Source organism: Chanodichthys erythropterus, chromosome 8, assembly GCF_024489055.1.
Source record: "Chanodichthys erythropterus isolate Z2021 chromosome 8, ASM2448905v1, whole genome shotgun sequence".
NCBI lineage: Eukaryota > Metazoa > Chordata > Actinopteri > Cypriniformes > Xenocyprididae > Chanodichthys > Chanodichthys erythropterus.
In genome coordinates, this window is record NC_090228.1 from 14,352,020 (window position 1) to 14,377,665 (window position 25,646).

General features: G+C 41.2%; 1 protein-coding gene across 7 annotated transcripts in view; it reads right to left on the minus strand.

The window, feature by feature from the left end:
• Positions 1–25,646, minus strand: part of sox5 (SRY-box transcription factor 5) — a 193,393-nt gene that overhangs the window by 23,016 nt on the left and 144,731 nt on the right. For 5 of the 7 annotated variants that reach the window (XM_067391917.1, XM_067391918.1, XM_067391920.1 and 2 more), the window contains 5 exons: positions 17,049–17,135; positions 13,669–13,841; positions 11,978–12,046; positions 2,751–2,877; positions 450–535 (listed from right to left, as the gene is read on the minus strand). In XM_067391917.1, coding sequence (XP_067248018.1) covers positions 450–535; positions 2,751–2,877; positions 11,978–12,046; positions 13,669–13,841; positions 17,049–17,135 — 542 coding nt within the window. Of the gene's footprint in view, positions 1–449; positions 536–2,750; positions 2,878–11,977; positions 12,047–13,668; positions 13,842–17,048; positions 17,136–22,392; positions 22,531–25,646 lie in introns of those variants that run through there. The other 2 variants (XM_067391922.1, XM_067391916.1) reach the window with 2 other exon arrangements.

Sequence of the window (25,646 nt, forward strand, 5' to 3'; positions counted from 1 at the left end):
GGAGACGCATGTTTACAGCGTTTTCAGTTTCAGAGCAGCACAGTGAGGCTGCATTAGGGTTTGACTCTATTCAGACAGCCCATAATATCTTTTTGTGTTTGCCCTCTGTTCAGTGTCCCTCTGTGCTCTGTCCCCCTTAAAAACAGTTTCTATGGTACCCTTCGCTCCACAGTGAACAATATCAGCACCCCAGAGCCAGCAGTGCGGCATTCTCTCTCTGGGCTCTGGCCCCTCACAAAGGCCCATTTCTATGGCAACTTGCAGTTGGCATGAGGAAAAGAGTTGGGGAGAACAGTGGGCATTGTTGTTCTCGGGATCACAAAACAAAAAAAAAAGGGGGGGGGGGGGGTGGCGAGGGAAGAAAAAGAGATTTTGTTTGAGAGGTTGGGAAAAATGTGTCCCACAGCAAAAGGACATACACACAAACAAAACCACAAGATGGACGTTACCTGCAGCTGAAGAGGGCCAAGGCCAGGTGTTGCCGCAGCAGCGGCTGCCATAGTTGTGGGGATCAGCTGTAGAGGGTAAGGGTCACCTGAGGAAAAGACCATTATGGGTATGTCAGAATCTTTAGATTTTTTTTTTCCACACATCACCAATCCCTTTCGTCTTCCAACACTTCTGCACAGGGTCTGGGCCCCATCCCCCTCTCCTCTCCTTCGATGGAGCGACAGATTCACTGCTTTCTCTTCTGTCGGTAAAGACCTCCATTGTGAAGTCCCCCCCTCCATTCTAATGAAAGGCTGATTGTGTGGCTGCAGCTCTAATACCCCGAGCACAATAGCAGTTGAAGGCTAAGGCATGATAAGGAGAGGACGGTAATTAACGAGGTAACGTCAGCGCCCCGTCTCCTCGGGCCCTGCACAAGAGCCTCTGCGTTGGAGAGATGAATCAGAACACGAGGAGTGAATAGCGAGAGTTATTAGCGTCCACCTGCAGATATGGGCTTTATAATTACATGACCGGGAGGTAAAGGTCAGTCCAGTTCGGTTAGAGGAGGTATGGGGGTTATTAGCATCGCGCTGAAAAGGCCTGTGACATGAGAAACCATGAGTGTGCCCTCAAATCGGTTCTGCAGGTTTTTTTGAGTGCAAAGCGTAATGAACAATGGAATGATGTCGGTCAAAAAGGGAGGATAGGTTGGATACAAGCGCTCTGAGGAAGAATAAAGGGGAGAAGACGCATCTGCTTAATGTCCAGATAGATGGCCTTTGATAATTCTGTTATTCTAAAAGAATCAGTGATTTATGGAGTGCATGTCTTGTCATGTTTTGAAGCCAGCATAGATGTGACCTTCGCGTGTGATATCCCAACCATTCTGTGCATGCAGTTTGACAGAATTGGAATGGCATCTGATGGAAGTAAATTAATAAATGTACATTTTTATTAAAAAGACAGTTTATTGCTTTAGTGCTTTAGTAAAACTGAAATGTAATTTTTAAAGTGCACATAAATGCACTTGTTTTGGTTACAGCCCGGGAATCTAGAGTATCTGTTAGAGGGGTTTGTAGAGGAAGTCGGACCTTGTCTCAGTAAGCAATAAACCAGACGCTCCTATCAGTCAGTCCAAAACTTTTTTCCCATACACTGCTTCCCTCCCCCCAAAATACTCATCCGCTAGGTTAGAGATCGCCCTGGACCCGGTTCAAGGATGTATTCTGGGGAGATGTGTGTGTTTTGTCTTTTTTTCTTGTCTTTCTCTCAGTCCCTAAACAAACACAAATATTCCAGCTATTTTATGTCTCTCTCGGGTACAGCTGTAACAAAAGAGCAAAAACTAAGGAAAGCAAACATGTTGCTGTTGGCGAGGAGGCAGTATCTTCAGACTGACTGGAAGAGCTCCGTGGCCTGGCTCCGGGGAGCAATGGGTGGGAACCAGCGTCCCCTTAGTCCAGACCCTGTGACCAGAGGGATTTCGTCCCCCTTTTTTTCCTCTCTGGTTTTGAGGGTTCAAACGACGGCCTCCTCCCCCGTGAGCAGGCACTGTAATGGTAACTAAATGACATGCGTAATTGAAATTTTGGGCAGGGTTTGATGGTGCTGCTGGCTGTAATTGAAATAGAGGGTGTATGGTTAGGAGGGAGGGGGGCCATCGGGAAGAGGAAGAGGGTGGGGGGACTTGTTTGGGAAACTGTGAAGCGCAGTGGGCGGAGCTGGAGATGCGGACCGGTTCGTCTCACAAGGGAGATGTACATTTATGAGTGTGTGCGAGTGTGTGATCTATGCAATGTGTGTGTGCACACGTACAGTTGGAGAGGAGTCGGAGGCGTGTGCGAGGCGTACTGGACGCGTGTTCTGGCGGCCGCCCGTGTTAATATGAAGAAACCTGGGGCAGGTCACTCTACCCCCCCGTGAGAGCGCGAGCGTTCTGCTGCTGCGCTGCTGGCACTTGCCGCCTCGTTTCTCGCGGTAAACAACACATTGCTTCACAGTTGGACTGCTACGGCCAAAAACACAAACCCCAGAGGAAGTTTTCTTTTTTTCCTGTTCCTACTTTTGAACAAGAAATACAGAGACACAAAAGCAAGCGAGTTTGTCTAGTCTGAGAGTCTGTCATGTGCGGGAGATGACGGGCATCAGTGGTGTTGGCTGATCTTAATAACACACCAGACAGGAGGGAGATGCTGCCCAACATTAGGTTGAAGACTCCGCTTTCAGCAATCTGGTTTGAAATCTCTAGTGTGAACAATAAACTGGACTGAAGTCTTTAAATTTATAACCCATCACTGAAATGCTGCTTTAATACTTACTGCAGCCTGGTTTGTAGTTGAATCCTGGAGGAAGTAGAAATCCTTGTTGTGCTGCAGCGGCTGCCAGAGTTCTCTGATCTGGAGGAAACACAGGTATCATCAGCGGAGGCAACTGACCCTGGACCTGCTGAGGAGATAGAGAGACAACAATTATGATGTTAGTCATGAACAAAGAGTCTAGCCATAATAGGTCAATTATAAAGAAATCTTGTCAACCAAAGTCCTAGACTCAGCTTCAGACCACACACAGTTTGATCACTGAACATCTGAGGCCATATTGGACATAAATTGGTCCAAATCTATTAGATATTTTCTTCATCTAAATGGTTTATAAAGGCAGAACAGCCTGTGGTTGGTTGCTTTACATGTTGATTAGACTTCTTGTCTAAGTGGACATTTTCTGGCCAGAATAAGCTGCATGGCAGACCACACTTTGGCAATGTAAACACTGCAGCTAAATCCAGTTGTTAATTCACCTTTTAGTGCTTAATTCCGTTCTGTACACAGTTCAGTTCTGGAGTGACAACTACATTGACAAAAATTATACGTAGTGTCTACAGAACAGAACTGAACAACTAGTTGATATGTATATACGTATATAGAAATATGTATTTTAATATGCATCAGAGATCTCTCGTCTGTATGTGTGGTGCAAGAACACAGGGAAAGCAATATGAGCCTGACTCGTGTTGCCAGAACTTGCAAGCAAATCAGCAAACAAGAACAAGCCCATAAAAAAGAAAATAAATGGAAATGCTTTGTGCTGAAAAAGACCGAAATATCGCGACCCACACCTGTGCACTTTAATAACTCCATAAACGTAATAGTTGTATGAGCCAACAACCCCAAAAACGCTTATAATAAGTGGACATGGCAACACTGCAAGCACACTCTGTGAAACCGTCTTAAAGCATAAACAAAACACGATGCCTTCGTCAACTATGCTTCAGTTAAAACTGCTGAACGCAACAAGTCTTTTGTTTCTGTAATATTACTTTTGTCAGAATAGTGGAAACTAAAAATGTGAGATGCCAAAATGTTGCTATGGTTATCACGGTGTCAGTCATTGCAATTTCGGGAGTGATGTTCATGTTCCGTACACACATGGAATTATAACTTAGGGGACTCACTCCCACATTTAAATGAGGTTGTCTCTCCTGAAACTTTACAGCGTATACGTGGCTTTTATATCTGGCTACACTATTCCCCTTTTTTAGCCAGTTTATTCCTAGGATGAGTTCAAAGACTATACTTGTCCAGCAACTGTCACCTGAGGACAAGTGATGTATGGATGAGTGGCTTTTGGGGTAGCTGGTGCCCTTGACGTATTGTCACGTGAAGGAGCTTCTTCATGATCTGGCAACAGCTGGCCTCCATTTCTGCAGAGCACCATGCTCGGCACCTCGCCACACCACTTCACAAGGTTTCCAGAATTAAGAAAGGGAAGAAAGAGGGTGAAAAAAACAAGCCAGAGACTTTGGCAAAGGGAGAGTCTTGAGACACACAGGCCCAAAGAAGAAGAAGACAGATGGTTCTACTGACGAGAAAAACACAAAGGCTCCAAAAGTGACAATACTATGAAAGTGACATGCTCTAAGAGGAAAGGAGGCACTTGTTAAGATAAACAGAGGTTAAAAAATGTATCTCTCTCCCCTTCTATCTCTTTAGTCTCAGTAGCATGTCTGAGAGTTTTTAAATTCCAACCACAGAGCAATCATTCCTCCATTTTGGTTAACCACAAACGGCAGGCCTCCTGTTCCCAGATCGGGAGGCAGTGGCGTTTTATTGTTGCGTTTCGACAGGACCCCCCACGGGCTGGTGCAGCTCTAACTTCCAGTTCTAATTGGACATATGCTTCTCTGGTTTTGCCTGCGTCTTCTCAGCGCGAGCTAAAGCTCTGTGGTCACAATACCATGTGCTAGCCAACGCGCATGCGTGTGTTTGTGTTCTCCAGTGGTTTTGAGCATGGAGTGTTTTTGTGGCAAATTACAAGCATACGCTCTTCTCTTAAACGCATAGACATGTAAGCAAGTGTGTGTGGGAGCATATGGAATTAGAGGCTCGTGGATCTCCTCAAAGCGTTCGAACACACCGTCATGCTGTTCTCTATTCAATCAACATAGCAAATAGCATTACCCACGCAGAGTAGGTGAGGCTGATATTGACATTTTCAGGCCAGTTATTGCCGTTTGATGCATCCAGTTGACATGTATCATGAACTACAGAACAATAGGAGTGAACTTTACAATTGCTTTCAAAGGAGATTTAAATTTGAAGGCCTTGAACAGTTGGCATCACTTGCAAAACATCTCCTGCATTGGCTGTGGCCAGGAACACATGACGTGTTTAAAAGTAGAGTGCTGAAACAAAGTGGACTCAGGGTTAAAGAGAATATTTTTGAACTGGGACAACGTGCCTCAACTGTAGGGATTGGATTGGTAACAGCTAAACTAGTAATAGTTTAGGGAAAACATGAATAGTGGACTTCTCTTATTGTCTTTGTCATAAGTAACACACTATTAAAACTGTTGAATATTGCAGAAAGCTTATGACAAAAGTGTCAACTCCAGCTGCAAGCTCTATAACGGTTTATTAATCAGCCAACAGCTGGCTGTGGAATTCCATACTGGCTCTTTGAACTATCTGGTCAGAAGAATGGCTTACTTGAAAAGCTTTTAAACCTTTGAGAAAGCATAAGAGTATGTCAGATAACTGGCTCAGAAATGGGTTTCAGAACTGACATCTAAAAACAATATGATGATACTTGTTTTAAAATAAGACAAAAATAGTCTCGTGTGAATTGTCCTATAAACCAGCTCCACAATAAAGACAGTACAAATACAACATACATAATTTATCTTAACTATTTATCTATTTATAAATAAAACCTACAGCAAATACAACTAGAACCTTAAGAACTCTCTAATCAGCCAGAAGAAAAATAGATGGTGGACAGGAAAAAAAGGATAACACAAACAAGAGCATGGCTAACTTTGCAACTTTCTTATTAATAAGAAAAGAGAGATTGAGAGTGAAAGAGCAAGAAAAAAATGTTGAAAGAAACAAACGGAAAGGGAAAAAGTGGAAAGTTGGCACAAAACTGAGTCAGAGCCTCTCGCCAGGCGGCACAGCTTGAACCTAAAGCTTTTTGAACATAATGAAGATGTGCAGATAATTAACATATGCAGTGTGAACAGGTTTGCTGGCACGGAGGAGAGAAAAACTCTAAGGTAGAGCTATTATTAGGGAGTAATTTGCTCTAAGAAGTAAATGAGTGAAACAATAGCTGCCAGCATTGACAATATGGCTCACATCTGAGAATGTGTGCAAGAACGGTGGTTAAGAACGAGTCCCACCGCTAAAATCTGTTTCCAGCCATATGCTCCGGCAATTAAAGGCGGGCCTCAGTGACCTCGCGCTGAAGAGGGGACACATAGCCATATAACTAATAATTAATTTGCGCCTGGATAGCAGCGTTAGCACACACGCACTATACTTGCAGACTGGCACTTAATATTAGCCCCGTGGATGTGGGCATAGGCCATTAACTTTTACAGAGTGCCTGCGACAACTGCCAGTCTGGTGCAGGCTTCAGTACGAAAGGACAGTCCCTGGTGGATATGATTGAGATTGCGCACACACTCAAACAAACGTGCAGCTTTTGCATACATGGATGTACTTCCTGCTTATTAAGTGTCTCGGCTTATTATATACCTGGTTAAACATTGATGGCTAAAAAAGGAAGCTGTCAATGTTATCTTGTTCAAGAGAGTGTTACTTCACAACAATTGTAAGGCGTCACCTTAGGGTGTGCTATCAGGGACCTAATACAGCGCAACAGTTAGTGAGTAAAAGACAAGTGGCTTTTATGATGCAATGAATTATGCATGCCATGAAACACTTTGAACGATGCAATCCATAAAGTAAAATGTAAAAATATACAATTATAATGATTGATTATATTTATAAAATACAATAATTTTGAAAGTGTATTTTTGCAAATAATTTTTGCAATAAAGTTACCTGAGGATAGAGGTAGTATACTTTATAGGAGTTCACTGCTGAGTTCTCGTTTCCATCGTAACAACGACTTACCTGACTGTTGGATGCAAGGAACAGCTCTCTTTAGGATTATGGGCAGTTTAGTTATAGACCAGGAATTTTGGACTAAAATATGATTTATTTTTTAATAAAGCTGAAAATCACACTGACTTGTGGCTACACAAACATTTATTATTAGCCAATCCCGGCTCTCCAGTAGGTTTGTCTTTATACATTACCTTTACAAATCAAATACTCTATATAAAAAAAAAGTACAGTCAAAAATCCGACTGTTGCTCTATATAAGCGGGTGGTATTTGAAGTCTAGACCAATAGAGAGTTGCTTCAAGGTCACATGGCTTCACCCCTAATGCTTGATCTCTCTTCTCCATGCCTGATCGCGGTTTCCACACAAACGTGGCATTTCTAAACCTCACCAAAACAACAACCCTGCTCTTTCAAATCACTAACGCATGTCCATTTTCTCACTCATGCCCTTCGTTCTTTTTTTTTTTTTCAAGTATGCCTCTCATTTTTTTCCAGCGAACGGTCCTTTTCCGTGAGCCAAGGGCACCTTTGGCTGATTAGCGGCTAATGAAATTGAGTGGCGAGCCTGTGTCTGCACAGCCAGCCTTTTATTAGGCCCCCATTAGGTGTGAGTGCAGGAGGTGCGTCAGCCGCCCGCTGTAGGTGGGCATAACGCAGGGCCCATCTGCTCTTCTGCCTGTGTGTCCTTCCTCAAATAGCTCCCATTAGCTGCCAACCACCGGGCTGAGAGAAGCCTTCCCCACACACTCAAACACATGAAGACACGCATACACGGGCACACACCAGGCTGTTATATGCTGCTCAGGGCCAGTCGCTTAGGTAACACACAGTTGTTCGGTGGTTGGAGAGGAAGTAGAGGTGGAAATGGACACGTATAACACTTTTTATCTGTTAATTTCTCTCCTTTTGGCTTCCTTGTTAAACGCTTTGAAGAATTTTCTGTGCATGCCTACTTTTGAGGTTGAACTTCCTACATCATTCTCTGTCTTGCTCAATGTCTTGTTGATCCTGTGGCAAACCTTTACTTACAAATAAATGTTGAATGAGCATGTCTGTCTGACACATTATTTTCCCTGTCTCTCTCTTGCTGTTTTCTTTCTAGGAAAACTGAACAGGTAATACAATCAGAACAAGCACACAGACACAAATGTTCCTTGTTTGGCAAAATGACATTGTAAAGCTGGAGTCAGTCTATAAAAATCTACTTACAGATGCCACAAAAACGTAACGTACACAATTTTGTTATTTTAATTTGATCAGAATATGCAGAATCAACTTCGAGTAATTTGTAGGTTAAGTTTCTTGACACGTGCACACTAAAGTCCTATCAAAAAAACAACTGATAATGCTAATGGTGCAGAAATTACATAATTCACCTTTACGAACTCTGAAATGCCACCTGAAATATTCTTAATAATATAAAGTGAGTGCTCATATCAATCGGGAACATGTGTTGGGAACCCCCCCCCCCCCCCTTCCATAATCCCTATCGTCATTCGCAGCGCTGCACAAAGCCCAGTTCACACAACCAGTGCGGCCACTTCATGCAGGAAAAACACCAATTACATTCATTTAGGTATAATGAGACAAATTAAACAATTACACAGCCAATTGGGTTAGCTGCTCCTGTGCACAGGACCTGGTCTAACTCTGATGAGCTAACGCTCCTGTTGTCTTTTTTTCTCCTCAACCATTTTCTTTTTAACTCTCATTCCGTGGGAAAAAGAATTTACTATCTCAAGGAGGCACTGAAGCATGGCAAATGAGTCTGATTGAGTTATGAAGCGATCATGCTGTGTTTGACATGTATAAGATACTGCCGTGGAAGCTCTTTATTAGGTTAGATTTCCCGAAATGTAGGTTGACTCTAATATGCGTTTTATAAGCAGCCACCGGTTTCTGTCGCCACCGTGTCTGAAGACTTAAACTAGTTAGTTAGCTAAAACACGTGACAGCAGTGCTCGTTTTGTTAGCTGTGGCTAATTCTACGACAAATTAGTCTGCAAAAAACAGCTCCTCATGGGAGGTCTGGCTACTTGCGTTAACTGCCACTTTGACAGCGGAGGAGCCTCATCTCGGCCCCTGCGCTGGCTAGCGGAAATTTTCTAACACCAGCGCGATGCCCCGCAGAGCCGGAGGAGGTGTGCTGAAAGGAGGCTGCTAATGAGAGAAAGCGAACAGACAGCGGGAAAGTGTTAGAGTACAGCGGAGCTCAGGAGGAGGTTGGACCAGTGGGCAGCTCCCAGCCACAGCGCCCACAGGTCTTTCTCAACATTACACCTCTCGTTAAGCATGGAAATGCATTATATGTATCCTGCATTTCATGCCTCATGCTTCTCCATGGTTCTCGGCAGGTGTATTCTTTCATCCAAAAGAGCCTGTCTTCCTGGTTGGATAACCGTCAGGGGTGCTGAGTGGAGACACAGCTTTAATAAGAATGAAACAGTGTGTATGCATGTTACCCCCAAGAGCCTTAAGAAGTGGCCCCACACTGAGAGGTATATATGTGTTAACTGTGTGCATATTTCAGGAGAGAACTAACTCTTCAAGGAGTTTTAAATGCGCTAAAGCAACAGAATTCAGTTGAAATGTCCATGTAGGTTCTACAGGCCCTTGAAAGTCAACATGAAACCGCATTAGCAAGCCATTTGACTTTCATGAGACTTTTTTTTTTAACCTGAGTAAAACAGATTATTTGACGAGGATAAAGGCGGGACTTGACTGAATTGCAAAAAAGTGATGTCAAAGAGATGATGTCAGCCAAAAAGGAAAATGATAAAAGAATAATTGACATGTAAGACCAGGAAAATTGTATAAAAAAGGTAAATAGGATAAATTTTCATTTCATGTTGACTTAAAAGATTATTTTCCTTCTTTTGGACAAGGAATCCATCTCTTGACCTCAGTAACATCTTGTAATAAACTCTAAACATACTCTAAAAGTTCAGGACTGCTATATTTGTCTCTGACGCAAGTGTTTGCTCAGAGTATGTTAGCGGCCTGTGTGTTAGACACAAGTCAAATGTGTGTGTTTTCAGGAGGTGATTTAGGGCTAATATATGATTGGCCCATAACAAGGGTCTCCTCCTCTCGCCCCCCTCCTCCTCCTCCGTGTTGACTGTGAGAAACTATTGTTCCACTAGGCTGAATGGAGAAGTGCTTGTTTGGGAAAAGGTTGCAAAGTCATGGGAAAAAGAAGCTTTGTTTCTGTGAGCGACGAGCGGGGCTAGAAAAACCCAAGCGGACGTGTTTTGGGGACTGACGCACACACAGCTGCTACTAAAATACATAAGGACATGAGCTGATACAGATTTTGAAATAGACACAGATAAGTCTCACATACACATATTCAGGCTAAGCTGTGTAGTATGAACATGTTACACACAAACAAACACAGCTGCAACACACACACACACACACACACACACACACACACACACACACACACACACACACACACACACACACACACACACACACACACACTCAGGCACTAAAAGAGAATGGCAGGGGTTCAGCGGACGGCAGTGATCTCTCTCTCTCTCTCTCTCTCTCTCTGTGTGTGTGTGTGTGTGTGAATAGTCTCAGTGTGATGTGGCTTCCTGGCCAAAACTGCCGGAGTCCCTCTCAAGGCTAAGTCTCATTTTATCAACCAAATTAGAATCATCTCATCTCCTCTTGCACACAAAGCCTTTATTCGCTTCACACCTGCACACACAAAGAAGGCCAGTGTCTCTCTACCCCATGTATAAGTCAGCTGGGACAAACCCATCAAAAAGTGTCTGTTTAGTTTTCCACATGCTTCTTGCCATCAGGACATTACCTACACATTTATTTAAAAGATCATACGATCATACTAACAAGTTGATTTGCATAAGTGATATGACTGAATACATATTCTTTTCCAAAACATATTGCACTGCTTGTCTACTGCCTATATGGGCAGCATGTTACCCCAAATGGAACCTCTTTAGTGATTTGAGACGCTCTTCATTGGCAGCTATTTTGAGGACCACACAAATAGCTAGCAGCTGACATGCTATTTAACCTAAAAGCTTTGTTAAAAAAATGTCTGTTTTTCGAAGTGCATGGAAGATCTGTTTCCAAATGTTAACATAGCTAAGCTAACTACATGATTATCTATAATAATATGCAGCATGCACAAGTTTGGGGGAACAATTTCTTAATATTAGATCTTTTTTTTTGTGAAGCTATATAATAATATTTATAATCAATGTTTCTTAAAGGGTTAGTTCACTCAAAAATGAAATTTCTGTCATTAGTTACTTACCCTTATGTTGTTCCAAACTTGTAAAACCTTCGTTCATCTTTGAAACACAAATCAAAGATATTTTTGATGATATCCGAGAGGTTTTTTTATCTCCCATAGAAAGCAACGAAATGACCACATTCAAGACCCAGAAAAGTAGTAAAGACACCGTTAAAATAGTCAACGTGGCTGCAGTGGTTCAACCTTAATGTTATGAAGCGATGAGAATATTTTTTGTGCACAAAAACAAAATGAAATTTTTTTTGAACAATTTAATCTCTAAAATTGTCACGTTGACTGTTTTAATTATGTCTTTACTTCTTTTCTGGACCTTGAATTTGGTCATTTCATTGGATTTCATCAAAAATATCTTAATTTTTGTTCTGAAGATAAGCGAAGGTCTTGCAGGTTTGGAACGAAATGAGGGTTAATACTTAATGACTTAATTAAATTTCATTTTTGGGTGAATTAATCCTTTAAATCCGTCAGTAATCTTGGATAATTTTTTTCAGCTGAGTTTGTCATAATGCATTCAGGATTGAGATCTCTACAGTATTTCAGAAGGCAACATAATGTTGCTTCTTACCCTTTGGACCAATCATTGTCTTCAGTTGTGTAGATACATTTTGACTGTTTTAGAAAAAGGACTACGAGAATGGACTCTGGATACTAGCACTGATGCTAGTCTGTGATTGGTTGACTGTGGGGTTGATTGCTGATTGGTGGACTAGAACGTTTGATTGTCATGAAACCCCACAGTCATTGTGACAAGTGACTCGCACTACGACATCTCACAAACATAACTGTTCAAAAGCAAAAAAGCAAAACGTACAAATTTACAAGTGGACATGCACATATATAGACTCACCTGGATCTGTTGCTGCAGGAGGTTGATTTTGTGTTGTTGCTGCAGAAGTTGCTGCTGTTGTCGTGCAATCTGCGGACAGAACACGTCAAACTGTCAAATACGTCAAACTCTTTTCCAACAAGAGAGGACATTATTTGTGCAGAGGGGGGTCACATGCATGTATGGTGACTGTAAATAGTGTGTTTGAAGCTCTTGGGTGTGCTTTTGTATTTCATACATATTTACCAAGGAGTGGCGCCCAGTCCTGGAGCATTTTGTGTGTGTGTGTACAGGGGTGTGTTAGTGTATGTGTTAATACAGATCTGTTTTCTTTTGTAAAACTGAGCTCCCCAGAAGCAACTATACACACAACAAAGCTAAAGCACACTCTTCTGTATGCAAACACCTTTAGTCTCCTGCCTGCGTGCTGGAGGGGACCTACACGCTACACGCACACACTTATGGGGGAAGGAGTCAACAGAAGGCTTCTTTGTGAATATGGTTCAAAGTAAAGAATGTTAGAATGTTACACAACCATACCTCTCCTCCATACACACATTCACTCACTGATAACACTGTTCTGTGCGATTTAAATGTTCTTCACAATAACACTGTGTCCTAATCAGACACAAGAGGAAGGAATGGGTCACAATGGTTGATTAATATACTGGTCATTCAACAACATACTATATAATTAGTAAGGCTGACTAGTTTATCTTTTGCTAATTTGAATATTTTAGCGGTGGTGCTCTAACACAACAAATGTGGCGGAAAATCCCTGTCAATAAAAAAAAAAAAAAAAAAGTGTCTCAAGACTCCTGCATTCTTTTCCATTAAGTTGTGCTTTATTTAGCTTTTTATGAACACACAAAAAAAGCATCTAATGATAATGCCTCCTAAAAAACACGTATGATCAGGGACAGGAGAACTTGGAAACAGCCTAATATACATTGCTTCCTTAACCCATCAAGTAGTCAATTTTGAAAATATATCTGCTACTTATGAGACAAGTTTCAAGCATCATACATTTTCCTGTCCAAAAATTTCCAAAATTACAGCCTATCAGAACAAATGTATTGATTAATATCCAGCTAATTGGAGCAGGATTTTTGACCAATGAGATTTCATTGGGTACAACATCAAGCTTTAGTGCATTATGTGCAAAGTCCCTTTCAAGGAAATTCTGTTTACCCCTTCGGCCATGTTTGCAACACCTCCGGGCAGCAATTTCAGGCATCAAAGACCAAGTTCTATCTATTTGATTGGGGGAAAACTGAAATCTCATAAACTGCTTGGCGAACTCACAATTAAATAACATTTCAAATCAGCAACAAAATCTCAAATACCGTTAAAAAAGCGTATTTTTCAGGCTAGACGAGCCAATGCACATGTGCAGTCCTAAGCTCGAGTCTCAGGTTTCTATGGGGACCGGAGCCTCTAATGGCAGCTGCAGTGATGCAATGACTTTATCAATCAGCGATTGGCTCTTTCACTTAGAGTATTCCGCCATACTGCGCGTTGCAGTTCTCCTATTCATTACTAATAGGAGTGAACAGTCTTTCTATATATAGTTTTTGATTATGTACCTGGTTATGTCCTACAGTAAATGACCTGGCCAAATCAATCACACAAATATTTTTGAGTACATATTGTGTAGAGTAATTGTTTATTTAATGTTGAGATTTGAAATTATTATTATGAAATGTGCTAACCTGGTCCTGTTGCTGTTTCGCCAATTCCATTTGCTGGCGCTGTTTTTCGATCTGCGAAGCGGCTAGTTTCTTCTGCTCCTCATGGGCGGCCAGTAGCTGCTCTCTGAGACTGCTGAGTTGCGTGATCATCCCCATCAGCTGGCGCTCTTTCTCCGCCAGGCTGTCCGGGGTGCCTGTAGGGGTTAAAGGGCACAGGCCACAGGTCAAAGAGCTAGTCGAGGAAGCCTTGTACCCAGATGTGCTCCTTCTGAGATGTGCTATCGCCCTGGTGTTTACCTAGCCGTCGCTACACATTTAGCATGAGCTGACCTCCGACCTCGGCTAAAGATGAGAACGCTCTGACATACGAGCAGCCCCAGAGCAGACGGCAGGAGGGGAAGACTAAATCACTCGACAGGATGTCGTTGCACTGCGGTATTACCCCAGACTACCACCAATCAAACTGTGTGTGTGTTTGTGTGTGTGCTAAACCCCTAAAGCGTTCAAATGTCCAAATGAGCACGTCTGTTAATGAGTTCATGTGTGTGCAATTGTGCATCTGAGGTCATATATCTGTGTTAAAACACACACACACAGACACACGTCTGCACAGCCCACAATCCCCCATTGTTCTCGGCCTCTACCTTCTGAGGGGCCACATTCCTCACCAGGGAAAAACAGATGATGAAGAAAGCTAGAGAAAGAAGGGAGTCATAGCAGCTGACCTGACCCTTTGCCCTGGCAGGAAGGTGAGAGTAGGCTCCATTTGTAACCCCTTCACAAACACACACACACACAGACTCAACAATGCACAATAAAGGCAACTGTCACAGGCGGCCAGTTGGAAAAATAAACCTGCAGCTCCCCTTAACAGCTCCCAGACTGGGCTTTCACAAGAGGGTGTGCATCCGAGCTGGCCTGGGACAAGGGAGGGCCTTGTGTGAAAACTGACGACTCTTCCAGAGAAAAGAGGGATCAAAGCGATCTTTATTTCTTCGCTTTTTTCTGAGACCCTGTTGCTCATACTAGGGATGGGTCAGAAAGGTTTATCTAAATTTTCTTTCTTAACGGTCCTTCACATCTATTGCGGTTTCAAAATTCTGGCCAGTTGATAATAGCTAGAATATCAAAATCATTTGCGGTAGAATAATTTATTTTTATTTAAATATTCAATTTAAATGTTTTAATTTAAAATATTTACTTAAATATTTTGGGGTTTTAAAAGAGATTAATTTAGATTTTAGCATCAAACGAGTCATACATTGTATGACTTTGTTTTCTAACAAGAATGTGTGCATGAATTCACAGCTTTCATAAGAGAATTTCCAGCAATTGCAATTATTTAAATAGTATTTTTTTGTAAATAAACCCTAACATTAAATAAATATAAATATATTTTTCTGACACATATAAATCTATAATTTCTTGTTTTCCGACTGGGCCAACAGAAGAAGAAAAAAAATCCTCACCTGGTTAGAACGCATATAGCAAAGTGTCGAGTTAAAATGTTTTTAAAAACATATCTTGACACTTCTGCACTCAGTCCAGCTGTTTTTTTTTTTTAACCGCAAGGATGAATGTTAAAGAATCCACTGATCATTGTTGGTGGACATGCCCCTAAACCAACATTATTATATAGGGCTTCCTTAAGACAACCTACTAACAAGTTGATTTTAGAAGTATTTGTAGCTTTGCACGTCCCACTCAGTAAGACCGTCAGTAAGATTCACTCATTAAAATGTGACTGAACCTCTGACACAATATACTCTAGATGCCCCAAGACTAGAGTTGACAGAAGGTGTTTATATGCACACATAAGAAAACACACCAGCCTCATCAATCACAACCGAAGGCTTTTTACCTCGGCTACTGAAAGTTCAGCTCTGGATCAATAAGTGGTTTCCTCTCTCTCTAAACATCCTAAGGCTGCCTTTACTGCCTTGCCTCATGTCACAAACCACAGTAATTAACCAATTTGTAACAATGTAATACCTGTCAAGCAGCTCTCACTGCTAATTAATGACTGGGCTTAAAAGATAAATCCCTAAAGCAGCACAGTACTGTGTTACATGAGGGAGAGAAAGAGAGAAAGAGCTTAGCCCGAGGCTCTTATTGTCCATTACCACTTTTCTTTCCATCTTTTCTTCTCTCATTTTGCCTCTTTCGCTCTGTAATCATCTCCTATGTGGTTAACACAGACTGTTTTTTTTTTTAACTGTACAATATAGTCGACTTTTTAAAGTACAATTCTCTTATACAGTATCTGTTGTATAAAATGCATACAATGCTGGTAAATAGAGCGCTTCAGCTGTGCGATAATACATTATATATTTCTATATCACCATGACACTATGCAGTACTCACAGAGACCAACTATCCGTGGTTTCATTTCAGGGAATATATCTGCTAGTGGCAAAATAGCATGTAATGAATTTACTTTATACAATAACATTTTTATGAACATTTCTGTGCTTAATTCTTTATTGTTTTATAAATGAAGCTAGAAGCAATTTGAGCTGTTTAACTAACTTCCACTGTTTTGAAAACTTCACACTCATGATAAAAACCCATTCCCAAAGACATGTAAGCAAACCCAAACATGAACAAATTTACAAAATTATTCACAGACTGAGAATTTTCCTGATTGGTTAAAACGTGATCTTTAAAAAAAAAAAAAAAAATTCTTACAGCACCCCGTTTAAAATGACCTACTTGTTTTTTACACATTTGTCTGCTCATTTTTGATCTTAAAGGGTACAAACACACACAGAGAGAGGACAGTTGTGAGGGCCCTTTCCAACCACTAGTCATCGGTGATCATGGTGGGGATGCTCTCTTGCTAAAATGTCATCACAGTGGGGTTACCGCACTGACGGCTTGATCAATGGCGTTCCCTTTTCTGCTCCAGGAGCGTGAACAAGCTTCATTTGATTAAATATTTCTGAGCCGCCTAATGAAGTACATTTACTCCAGAGTTAGCCTCGCGAACACTAGTGTGAGGAAGGTGTACAGAGGCTTGTTAAAGTGACAGTGGAGTGTGTTCTCGCTACGGCTGAGTGACCTAACAGGATGTATCATTAACCGTGCTAACACGAGCAAGGCTGTTGCTTAGCAAGTCATCCCAGCAGATCATTAACCGGGGCCGGCGAAGAGGCTAGCGCTAGGTGGATTAGCATACCTGAGCTCTCGGAACGCTTGAAGATGTGACATTTGATACGTACAATTATAAGTATGATTATAGGTACAATTCAAAGTTAGAACTGCAAAACCAGCTCTTCTGACCCAATCGCAGATTGGAATAGCGAATAGTTTTGTAGTGCTAAAAAGAGATATATCAACGGCCGAACATGAACATGTATACACTCAGAGGTCAAATGAAGACACAAAGTCTTTTGTTTTACCTTTGATCTCTCCAAAGTTGCCAGAACCCATGGCCAATAGCTTGTCCTTCCAGTCCTTAGACAACAGCCTCTCAATACTGGGGGCCTCTGGAGGGGAGGGAGAGACAGAAAGAGAGAGAATTACCACGGGCAGGCAACATCACAATATAGCTCATTTAAAGTCCATTTGCTGTAATAAAGGCCCGTCTCTCTAATGGCACCAACAGTAGGGCAGGAGGAAGAGAGGATGGAGAGAGAGAAGGAGAGAGAAAGACAGAGAGAGAGAGAGTTGAGCGGCTTCCTCACCTGCTGTTAGCCAATCATTAGCCCTATGCTCCAGCTAACACAAAGAGGCTCTTAATGCACCGGGTACAATGGACACATTATCGAGGCTGTGCGCTTTGTTTTTCTAATACACCCCACGGACCCGCTAACCCCTCCACCCCACACGCTAATTACTAACCTGCCAAGGACGGACGTCTCAAACAAGAGAGAGAGAGGAAAATTACAACAACTCTCAACACCCCCCTTGTATTCCTCTCTAACACAAATACATGCACACACCAGTACCAGCATCACCATCACAACAATTAACTGCGATATGAAACAAAACAAGAGGAAGAGAGAGACACAAAGGTGTGTGTTTGTGGTAAATGATAGCAGTCAGTATTTTAGCAGCCGGAGAAACTACACACACACAACTTTAGACACATTTAGATTCAGTTGTGATTTCCTTTGTTCCATTTTTATCCTTTCTTTTTGTCATTCGACATCCTGTTGCTCGAAGAGTAAAGCATGATGCTTGCAACAGCAAGGTCATGGTTTTGATTCCATATTATTTTATGATGATAATTGTCGTCTTGAAAAACATCTTTAGACCTTTTTTTTTCAGACTACTCTACATCTTAATCATTAAACCCATCAGAATATTAAAATTCACATCTCCGTCACTTCACATTTAATTGCAATTTCTTTTCCATTTAATTTTTATCCATTTATCCATCTTTTTGCCATTCTATATCCAAATAGCCTGATAATTGCAATGGCAAGGTCATGGTTCGATTCCATATAATTTTATATGATAAATTGTGTCTAAAAAAACACCTTTCTTTCATTAACTTATTTATTCAAACTCATTTATATCATAATCACTAAACCTTCAGGATATGAAAATCACATCTCCAAAAGCAAAAATACACACACACACATGAACTTTACATTCAATTATGATTTCCTTTCCCTTTCCATTTAATTTTCATCCTTTCTTTTTGTCATTCTACATCCTGTAGCTCAGACAGTAAAGCATGACGCCTGCAATTTAAAGGTCATGGGTTTGATTCTATGTTTTTATATGATAAATCATGTTTTGAAAAACATCTGATTTAAATCCTAATCGCTAAAACCCTTAGATAAAATGAAAATTCACATCTCCAAAAGCAAAAATACACAAACATACATACAGTTAAACTCTTTTCCACCAAAGTAAAAACACCAGGTGGCACCATTACCAATTCAGCTGGAGTTAATGCACTGAGAACTAACCTGTGTCTTTGCGACTGATAGACTGTACAGGCCCCAGGTGGGCGGCACACACACTTGCACTCAAAGACTTGCCAAACCGAAGAAGACTTGCCAAATATTTCATGTCTGATTAGTGCTCAAACTTCCTCAGTGGCACGTCTGCAATTTAAGGTTTGTCGCATTCTTGCCTCTTGTGTATTTCTGAATATCTTTTGCGTTCCTGGTCTTGCATCTTTCAGACACTTTCAGGCCTATAACAGACACAGTCTTATGGACGCACTGCCTCACCGTTCAGCCAATCACCTTCACTGCTGCTGTTTCTACTGACAGCTGTCTCACTGTCACCCCAACAGGTGTTATTAGCCCTCGGTTCTCTCTCTCTCCTCTATTCTGGCATCTGTGCGTAACAATGACAGAGGCTTTTAAGCCCAAGAGCTTTGACAAGCGAAAGGTTTCAACAAATGGCCACTCCATCTATCCCCCCTGCCTGCTCTCTCTCTCTCTCTCTCTGTGTATAGTATAGTACTTTCTCCCTCTCTCTCACCGTGGCACCATAATAGTTATTATTTTTATTTATTAACATGGACGCTATTGTCCCTGCTGACAGCTCCTTCACTTTAACTATTAATAAAAATAGAAAGCCTTCTTTTATGTGACAGCCCGCAGCAGGGATCTGTGCAATCGTTTACTGCAAAATGGACAGAGAAGGAAGCAGATATGCTGATGTATCTGTCTTTCGTGGCAGCTCCCCTGTCTTGATCTCGTTCTTCATTCTCTCTGATGGTTTGGGAAGAAAAGGACTGTTGCGGCGCCCCTTTTCTGCGGGCCTTTGATAGAAGCACCTTTCAGTTCAGCCTGTGATGTTGTTGTTTTTTTTCTTTTTCTTTTTTCAATATGAAAAACAACATATGCTGGAATTGTTAAAATTCTAAAATAAGGACTTTTACCTGCCTCTTTATATGAGCATATAAGTGTACTAATAATACAGACTCTGAGGGTAGTGAACTAAAAATCACAAATGAGACTACTTTAATATCCCAGTTGTTTCTTCTTGATAGCGAAGATATTAAATGGATTGAGAATTTGAATGGAGTGTCCTGCATCTCAGATTTAAAAAAAAAAGCCAAACTAATCTGAAATGTCTCCTCTACAACTTAAGAAATCTCACAATATGCTCAGAATTCTGAAATGAAAAGTCTATACGAACTCAAACATCTCTCATCTGATGAAAAATCTAAACTAACCATATTAATGTTATAGCCCTATACACTTACTGCATGCCGAATTGGAAACGTGATCTGAAAAACCCATCTGAAAACTCCATTAAAGGGTTAGTTCACCCAAAAATGTAAATTCTGTCATGAATTACTCATCCTCATGTCGTTCCACATATGTAAGACTTTCATTAACTTTGGAACACAAATGAAGATCTTTTTGATGAAATTTGATACTTCAAAAAGTTCATAAAGAGATCGTAAATCTAATCCACATGAATTGAGTGGTTTAGTTCAAATTTTCTGAAGAGATACAATCTCTTTATTTGATGAACAGTTTGAATTTAGGCTTTTATTCACATATAAACATTCATCAACTCACACATCAGTTGTGGTAAACGAGAGCTCAAGCATGTTTGGTTGACGTGCGAGAACCAATGAGGCTCATTCTCGAGTTACGCAGCACATTTGAGCTTCCGCAAGAGGTTTGTTCTTACGCGTGAAGCAGGTTTGGTTAAGCTTTTGTTTTTGTCTCTGATTAATGTTTATATGTGAATAAAAGCCTAAATTCAATCTTTTCATCATATAAAGCAATCAAGTCTCTTGAATTCTCTTCAGAAAATTTGGATTAAACCACTCAATTCATATGGATTAGTTTTACGATCTCTTTATGAACTTTTTGAAGCGTCAAAGTTTTAATTGCAAAGGCAGTCTATGGAGGGACAGAAAGCTCTCAGATTTCATTAAAAAAATCTTCATTTGTGTTCTGAAGATGAACGAAAGTCTTACGGGTTTGGAACGACATGAGGGCGAGTAATGACAGAATTTTCATTTTTGCGTGAACTAACCCTTTAAGTCTGAATGAGCAATCTAAAATGTTCTATAAAGATAAAAGATAAACATACTAACTGCATATTTAAAACTAATATTTGCTATGTGAATAGGTTATTGGCAATGAAAATGTGTGCGTAAAAGAGACAAAAAGAAGTGAGAAAGGGCAGAAACTTTGGGACTGGTCCCATTATTTCCAATACAGCAGCACAGCTTGCATGCATTAGTGTAAAGAGGTCTTGTTTGTGGCAGCTGGGTGGAACCCTGCGTATGCACCCTTAACAAGGTGGGGAGCACATTTTTGGTGGGACTAACAGTGCCTGAGGGGTACAGCGGAAAGAGAACAGTGGAAAAACACAGAGCAATGGTGTGTTTGAGAGAAGGAGTGTGTGTGCCTAGATTTATGTCAGTTAGACCTGATTGAGAGAAAATGTTTGTTAAAAGACAAAGTGAGAAATTATTATTTCTTTGTAATGATCCTATTTAAAAAAAAAAAAAAAAAAAAAATTAAATTAAAGGCAGTGGTGAGAAAAAAAATGATATATATATTCTATGGACCCCCTAGCACTCCTTCCCCTGGGGGTCCCTGGATCCAATTTTGAGAACACCTGGACCATCAACCAGCCTGAACTGTCCGTACTCATACATCTCTATTTGTCTAGAACAGGATGTTCGGCAGACAGATCTGACAAACAAGCACTTCAGTCGCACACACTCATCTGTAAACCAAATATGAGATCACAAACTCACCAACCACCACACCAACCATGCCAAAATTGGAGAGGGGAAGTTAATCTGACAATAATAGGTGAATTATGGGGCATTATTAAAGTTCATTGGCTCCAGAGGACTTCAGCAGCTGGCAGAATCGAAGCCAAGATGTCCAGCCACCTGGCCCAAAAGCGTGGAAGAACCACTCAAGATGTGCCACCACCGAGCGCACTTTCATTTTTCACACACCATGGTCCAACTTAGGGCGGTCTGGGCTCTGTACTTCACAAATAATTTCATCACTCACTCTCTGTTTCTCTAAGCCTCGCCGTTGCGATGCTATTTTTTGCCCAAACGTTCTGACTCAGCCCGGCCAACTCCATTTTTCCAATTATCTCATATTTGCAAAGCCAATGAGATGTTTTGTTCGGAAAAGAAAGAGGGGGCGGGGGTTGGTTTTGGAGGAGTGGAGAAAAGTGGGGAGACGGAGGGGGAATGAGACAAGGAGAGCCAGGCCCACAGTGGACAACAAAAGGGCCAGTGTCCCAGCGCCAGCTTCACGCGGGTGGGGAGGGCTCACAGGAAAGGCCCTGGCTCGGGCCCGGCCCAGCACACAGCACCAGAACAAGCTCCACATTGACTGCTCTTGGCAGAAAGCAACACGCTGCAGCAGCTCCCAGTCGCCACAGAGGTCAGGATTGAATAACCAATTATACAAGCACCCAGCTAGTTTATCTAAGGTTGGACAGAAAGGACCGTCACACACTTTGAGTTCAGTGCAGTATATATGTCCATCATGAGACGCGCACACACAGGAGTCCAGCTGCGCTTAGATCTTTGTGAGGAGTAAATACAAACACACAAAGATGGGTTTCAGTCTCTAAACTAGTGATTAATTACTGCCTTTGTGACTAAAACACTGTAATCAATTAATGCAGTCCAGATCAGTAATCATTTAGGATGTCATGTTTAAAAAAAGTTCATGAGATTTTAAAAAGCAAATGGCAGAAGTTCGATTCAGAAACAAACATGCTGTGCAAACTCTGCTCCTGAATTCCCCTGTCAAATGAAAAGATGATTATAATCACCCTTGATGATCAATTTATGTACGGCTGTTATTTGCCCAGAGACCACGTTGAAAATTCTTTCTAAAGGACGTTCAAACATCGGCAGTCACTCGTGTTTTCTCCCAGTGCGGCAGACACTGCGAGACTGTGAGTTTAGAAACGCACAGAGCAAGAAGAAAAAAAAAAAAAAACATCGGACCAAATCTCTCATCAAAAGCCGCCATTCAAGCTAAAAGTCCCAATTATGTGTGCTGATGGAGGAAAAGGCAACGCTTAGCAACACTCTGTACAAACATTCACACACACACACACACACACACACACAGAATGTCTTCTTTCTTCTTTTCACTCAAAAAACATTCCTGCCTCAGAGAGGTGACACAAGCAGAAAGGAAAAAGGGAAACGTGGAGGGACAGAGCGCGATGGAGTGAGATAAGGTGAGAGTTTAGAGTGTGTGTGAAGTCGTGACGTGTAAAGCGTGTGGAGTCAACGGAAAGAGCAGAGATGAAGTTAAAGGTCAGGATGTTAAACACCCTTCAAAAGCAGTCACCAGGGTAACAGGAACAATTTTGTAATACAAAATATAAAAGGAAAAACACCTTGCCTGAAAAAAAAAAAAAAAAAAATGTTTGTTCTCCATCTGTACAGATTTTTTTTGACAGTAAAAAAAAAGATTTTGTTCTAGAACAATGATATCATGGGTAAATTTACACAAATGAATGCAATATTTTAGAAATGTGAAATATGTGAAAAACCTGCATGTAAACTACATTTATGCAGTGTGATACAGAAGTCCCACAAGCACTACAAAGTGTGCTCTTCAGCTCTAGTCCTCACTTAGATGACGGTAAATCAATTTTCCATAAATTAATAGAAAATAATTCCCAACTAAAGTTGCAGGGTGAGATTTACAAATTGAAAAAGTCGTTTATCTCTGACGGAATTGTGCCCTTCACATATCTGCAATCCTTCTCTGACAGATGGTGTTGTGGGTGCTTATGTCCAATTTGATTTGAACCAAAACTCCCGCCAAATTTATTCTGGCACCTCTTGCGCGGTGCCAAATTTACACTGCCAGATTGAAATAACTGCGTGGAGGGCATGACATTGTGAAGAAGAATGTGAGCAAAACCATCACGACGTGTGAGAAAGTCTGAGAAAATTAAGACATTCTCTGAGGACGTCCAAGACTTCAAATCTGGCTGGCATACATCTGAGTTTCAGCCATGCTTACTGATACGCACACACACACACACACACACACACACACACACACACACACACACACACACACACACACACACACACACACACGCAAGCACGCACAAATATATGCAATTGTACATACATACAGAAATTAATTAATGTGCACAAATGCAGTTATAAAACAAGCCTTTTTATATTCCATATGTGGCTTACTGTTGAGTTTTGCTTTTAAGTAGCAGACTAAGTAAATTAGCCTTAACAGATTACCATCTCAAAACTCTTAAAAGCTAAAAGAAGTACATATGATGTTAGCAGACACTTAGGTCTGAAATATAGTATGCAGTGAGGCTTATGTTTTGCATCCGAGGGAATGTACTTTGTATAATTGAAGTTTATGATCATTTAAAGAGGTTGTGACATTATATTCTGCTAAATATTTCCTTTTGCTTTCCACTAAAGAAAGAAAGTCACATGGGTTTGAAATAACATGAAAGTGACAATTTTAATTTTTGAGTGAACTACACTACTCCTATATTTGTGGATCATCTGTACTACAACCAGATTCCAACAAGAGCGTAATTTCTCATGCCGTGGTATGTCAGAAGAAAGGGTTAATCTCAGCTCAGGGCTCCCCTCTCCGAGGAGCGCACACATTTCTCTTGTCAAAGGCATCCTGTTAAAGTAGGCCAGGGCATATTTGTGCTTCCTCCGTGTGCTCTATAATGGAAAATGACACTTTCAATCTGTCTCGTGGCAATAACCCCTCTTCAGCGCGTCTCGCGCGCAGCCCAGTCAGCAGAGAGCTGTCATAGCCCCGGGGCCCTGCCGCCACCCGCTTTCATTACATCACTTTAAAATGACAACAAAAGAATACAACGTGTTCGTCCGAGTCTCTGATGCATTAACTGCGGGACAGCAGGGAAAAAAAAAAAGGCAACCCACACATACACATACGGTTGTGAACACTTGCTATCACAAAGTCTGCATCACAAGAACCACGGACTGAAATGTATTGAGAAGCACGGTTGAAAATAAATAAATAAATATATAAAATTTGTCAAAGCGCAAGGCAGAGGCCACGGTGTCTGTTAAAATCACAGTTGCTGTATGTCACATTGAAGTGTACTGTGGCTTTCAGAAAGCAGCTGTCACAGGCCTGTCACACACACAGGCAAACTATGCTGACATGATAATGCTACTTTGCATTTTGGAGGCAAATAATAAAAAAAAAAATAAAAAAAACCAAGGCAGACCCACTCAGAAGTCTCCATTTTAAACTTGTCATAACAAATGAAAAATGAAAACTGTTATTACCCATATTACAATTTGCTTCCTCTTCACATTGTTTTTCATTTCTGTGTTTGTGAAGTATTCATGGACGCCCCTTTTTTCCTGATGGAGGCACGGACACATGCTTATCAATGAGCAAAATGGCTCCGTCTGACCTGTGCAAACAGGAAGTAGGAAATCTAAAGTCATGTTTTTCCCTAACGCACTCCGGATTTACACTGGATTTAATTGTTGCTGTTGTCTCTGTGTGCCTGGGGCAGTTAAAATGCTTGCCGTAAGAATGGCCGGCATTGTGTGGACTCCACTGCTCCAAGATACTGGTAGCCATGTGAGAGCCATTAGGTGATTGTTAACAGTTCCTAAGAAGCTGGCCATGCCCAGCAAAGCCAATCAGACCGCTGCACCCACCACCCGGCACATCCCTCAACTCGATTCCTTCTTTCTCTTCATCTGTAGGACAGGAAGAGGGGAGGTGGACAGGGTGGGGGATGGTGGTAAATGCTTTCAACTTAAAACTTTGATTGCTTGATAAGCTTGGTCATGGGAATAACTGCCCACTAATAAGCTATATTGCATTTCCATTGGTTAGTCACCAGCAGGGGTACTGGACAGCAAATACGGCCTGTTTCATCTTAATTTGTTTATTTAAACCCTTACTGTGCGAGTCTGTATATAATAATTTTAACATATTAAATGCACTGGAACGCGGCACTTTAGAGGTCCTCAAATATAGTCATCAGATAAAAATATTAATTTCGCACACTATCCCAGTACCTAG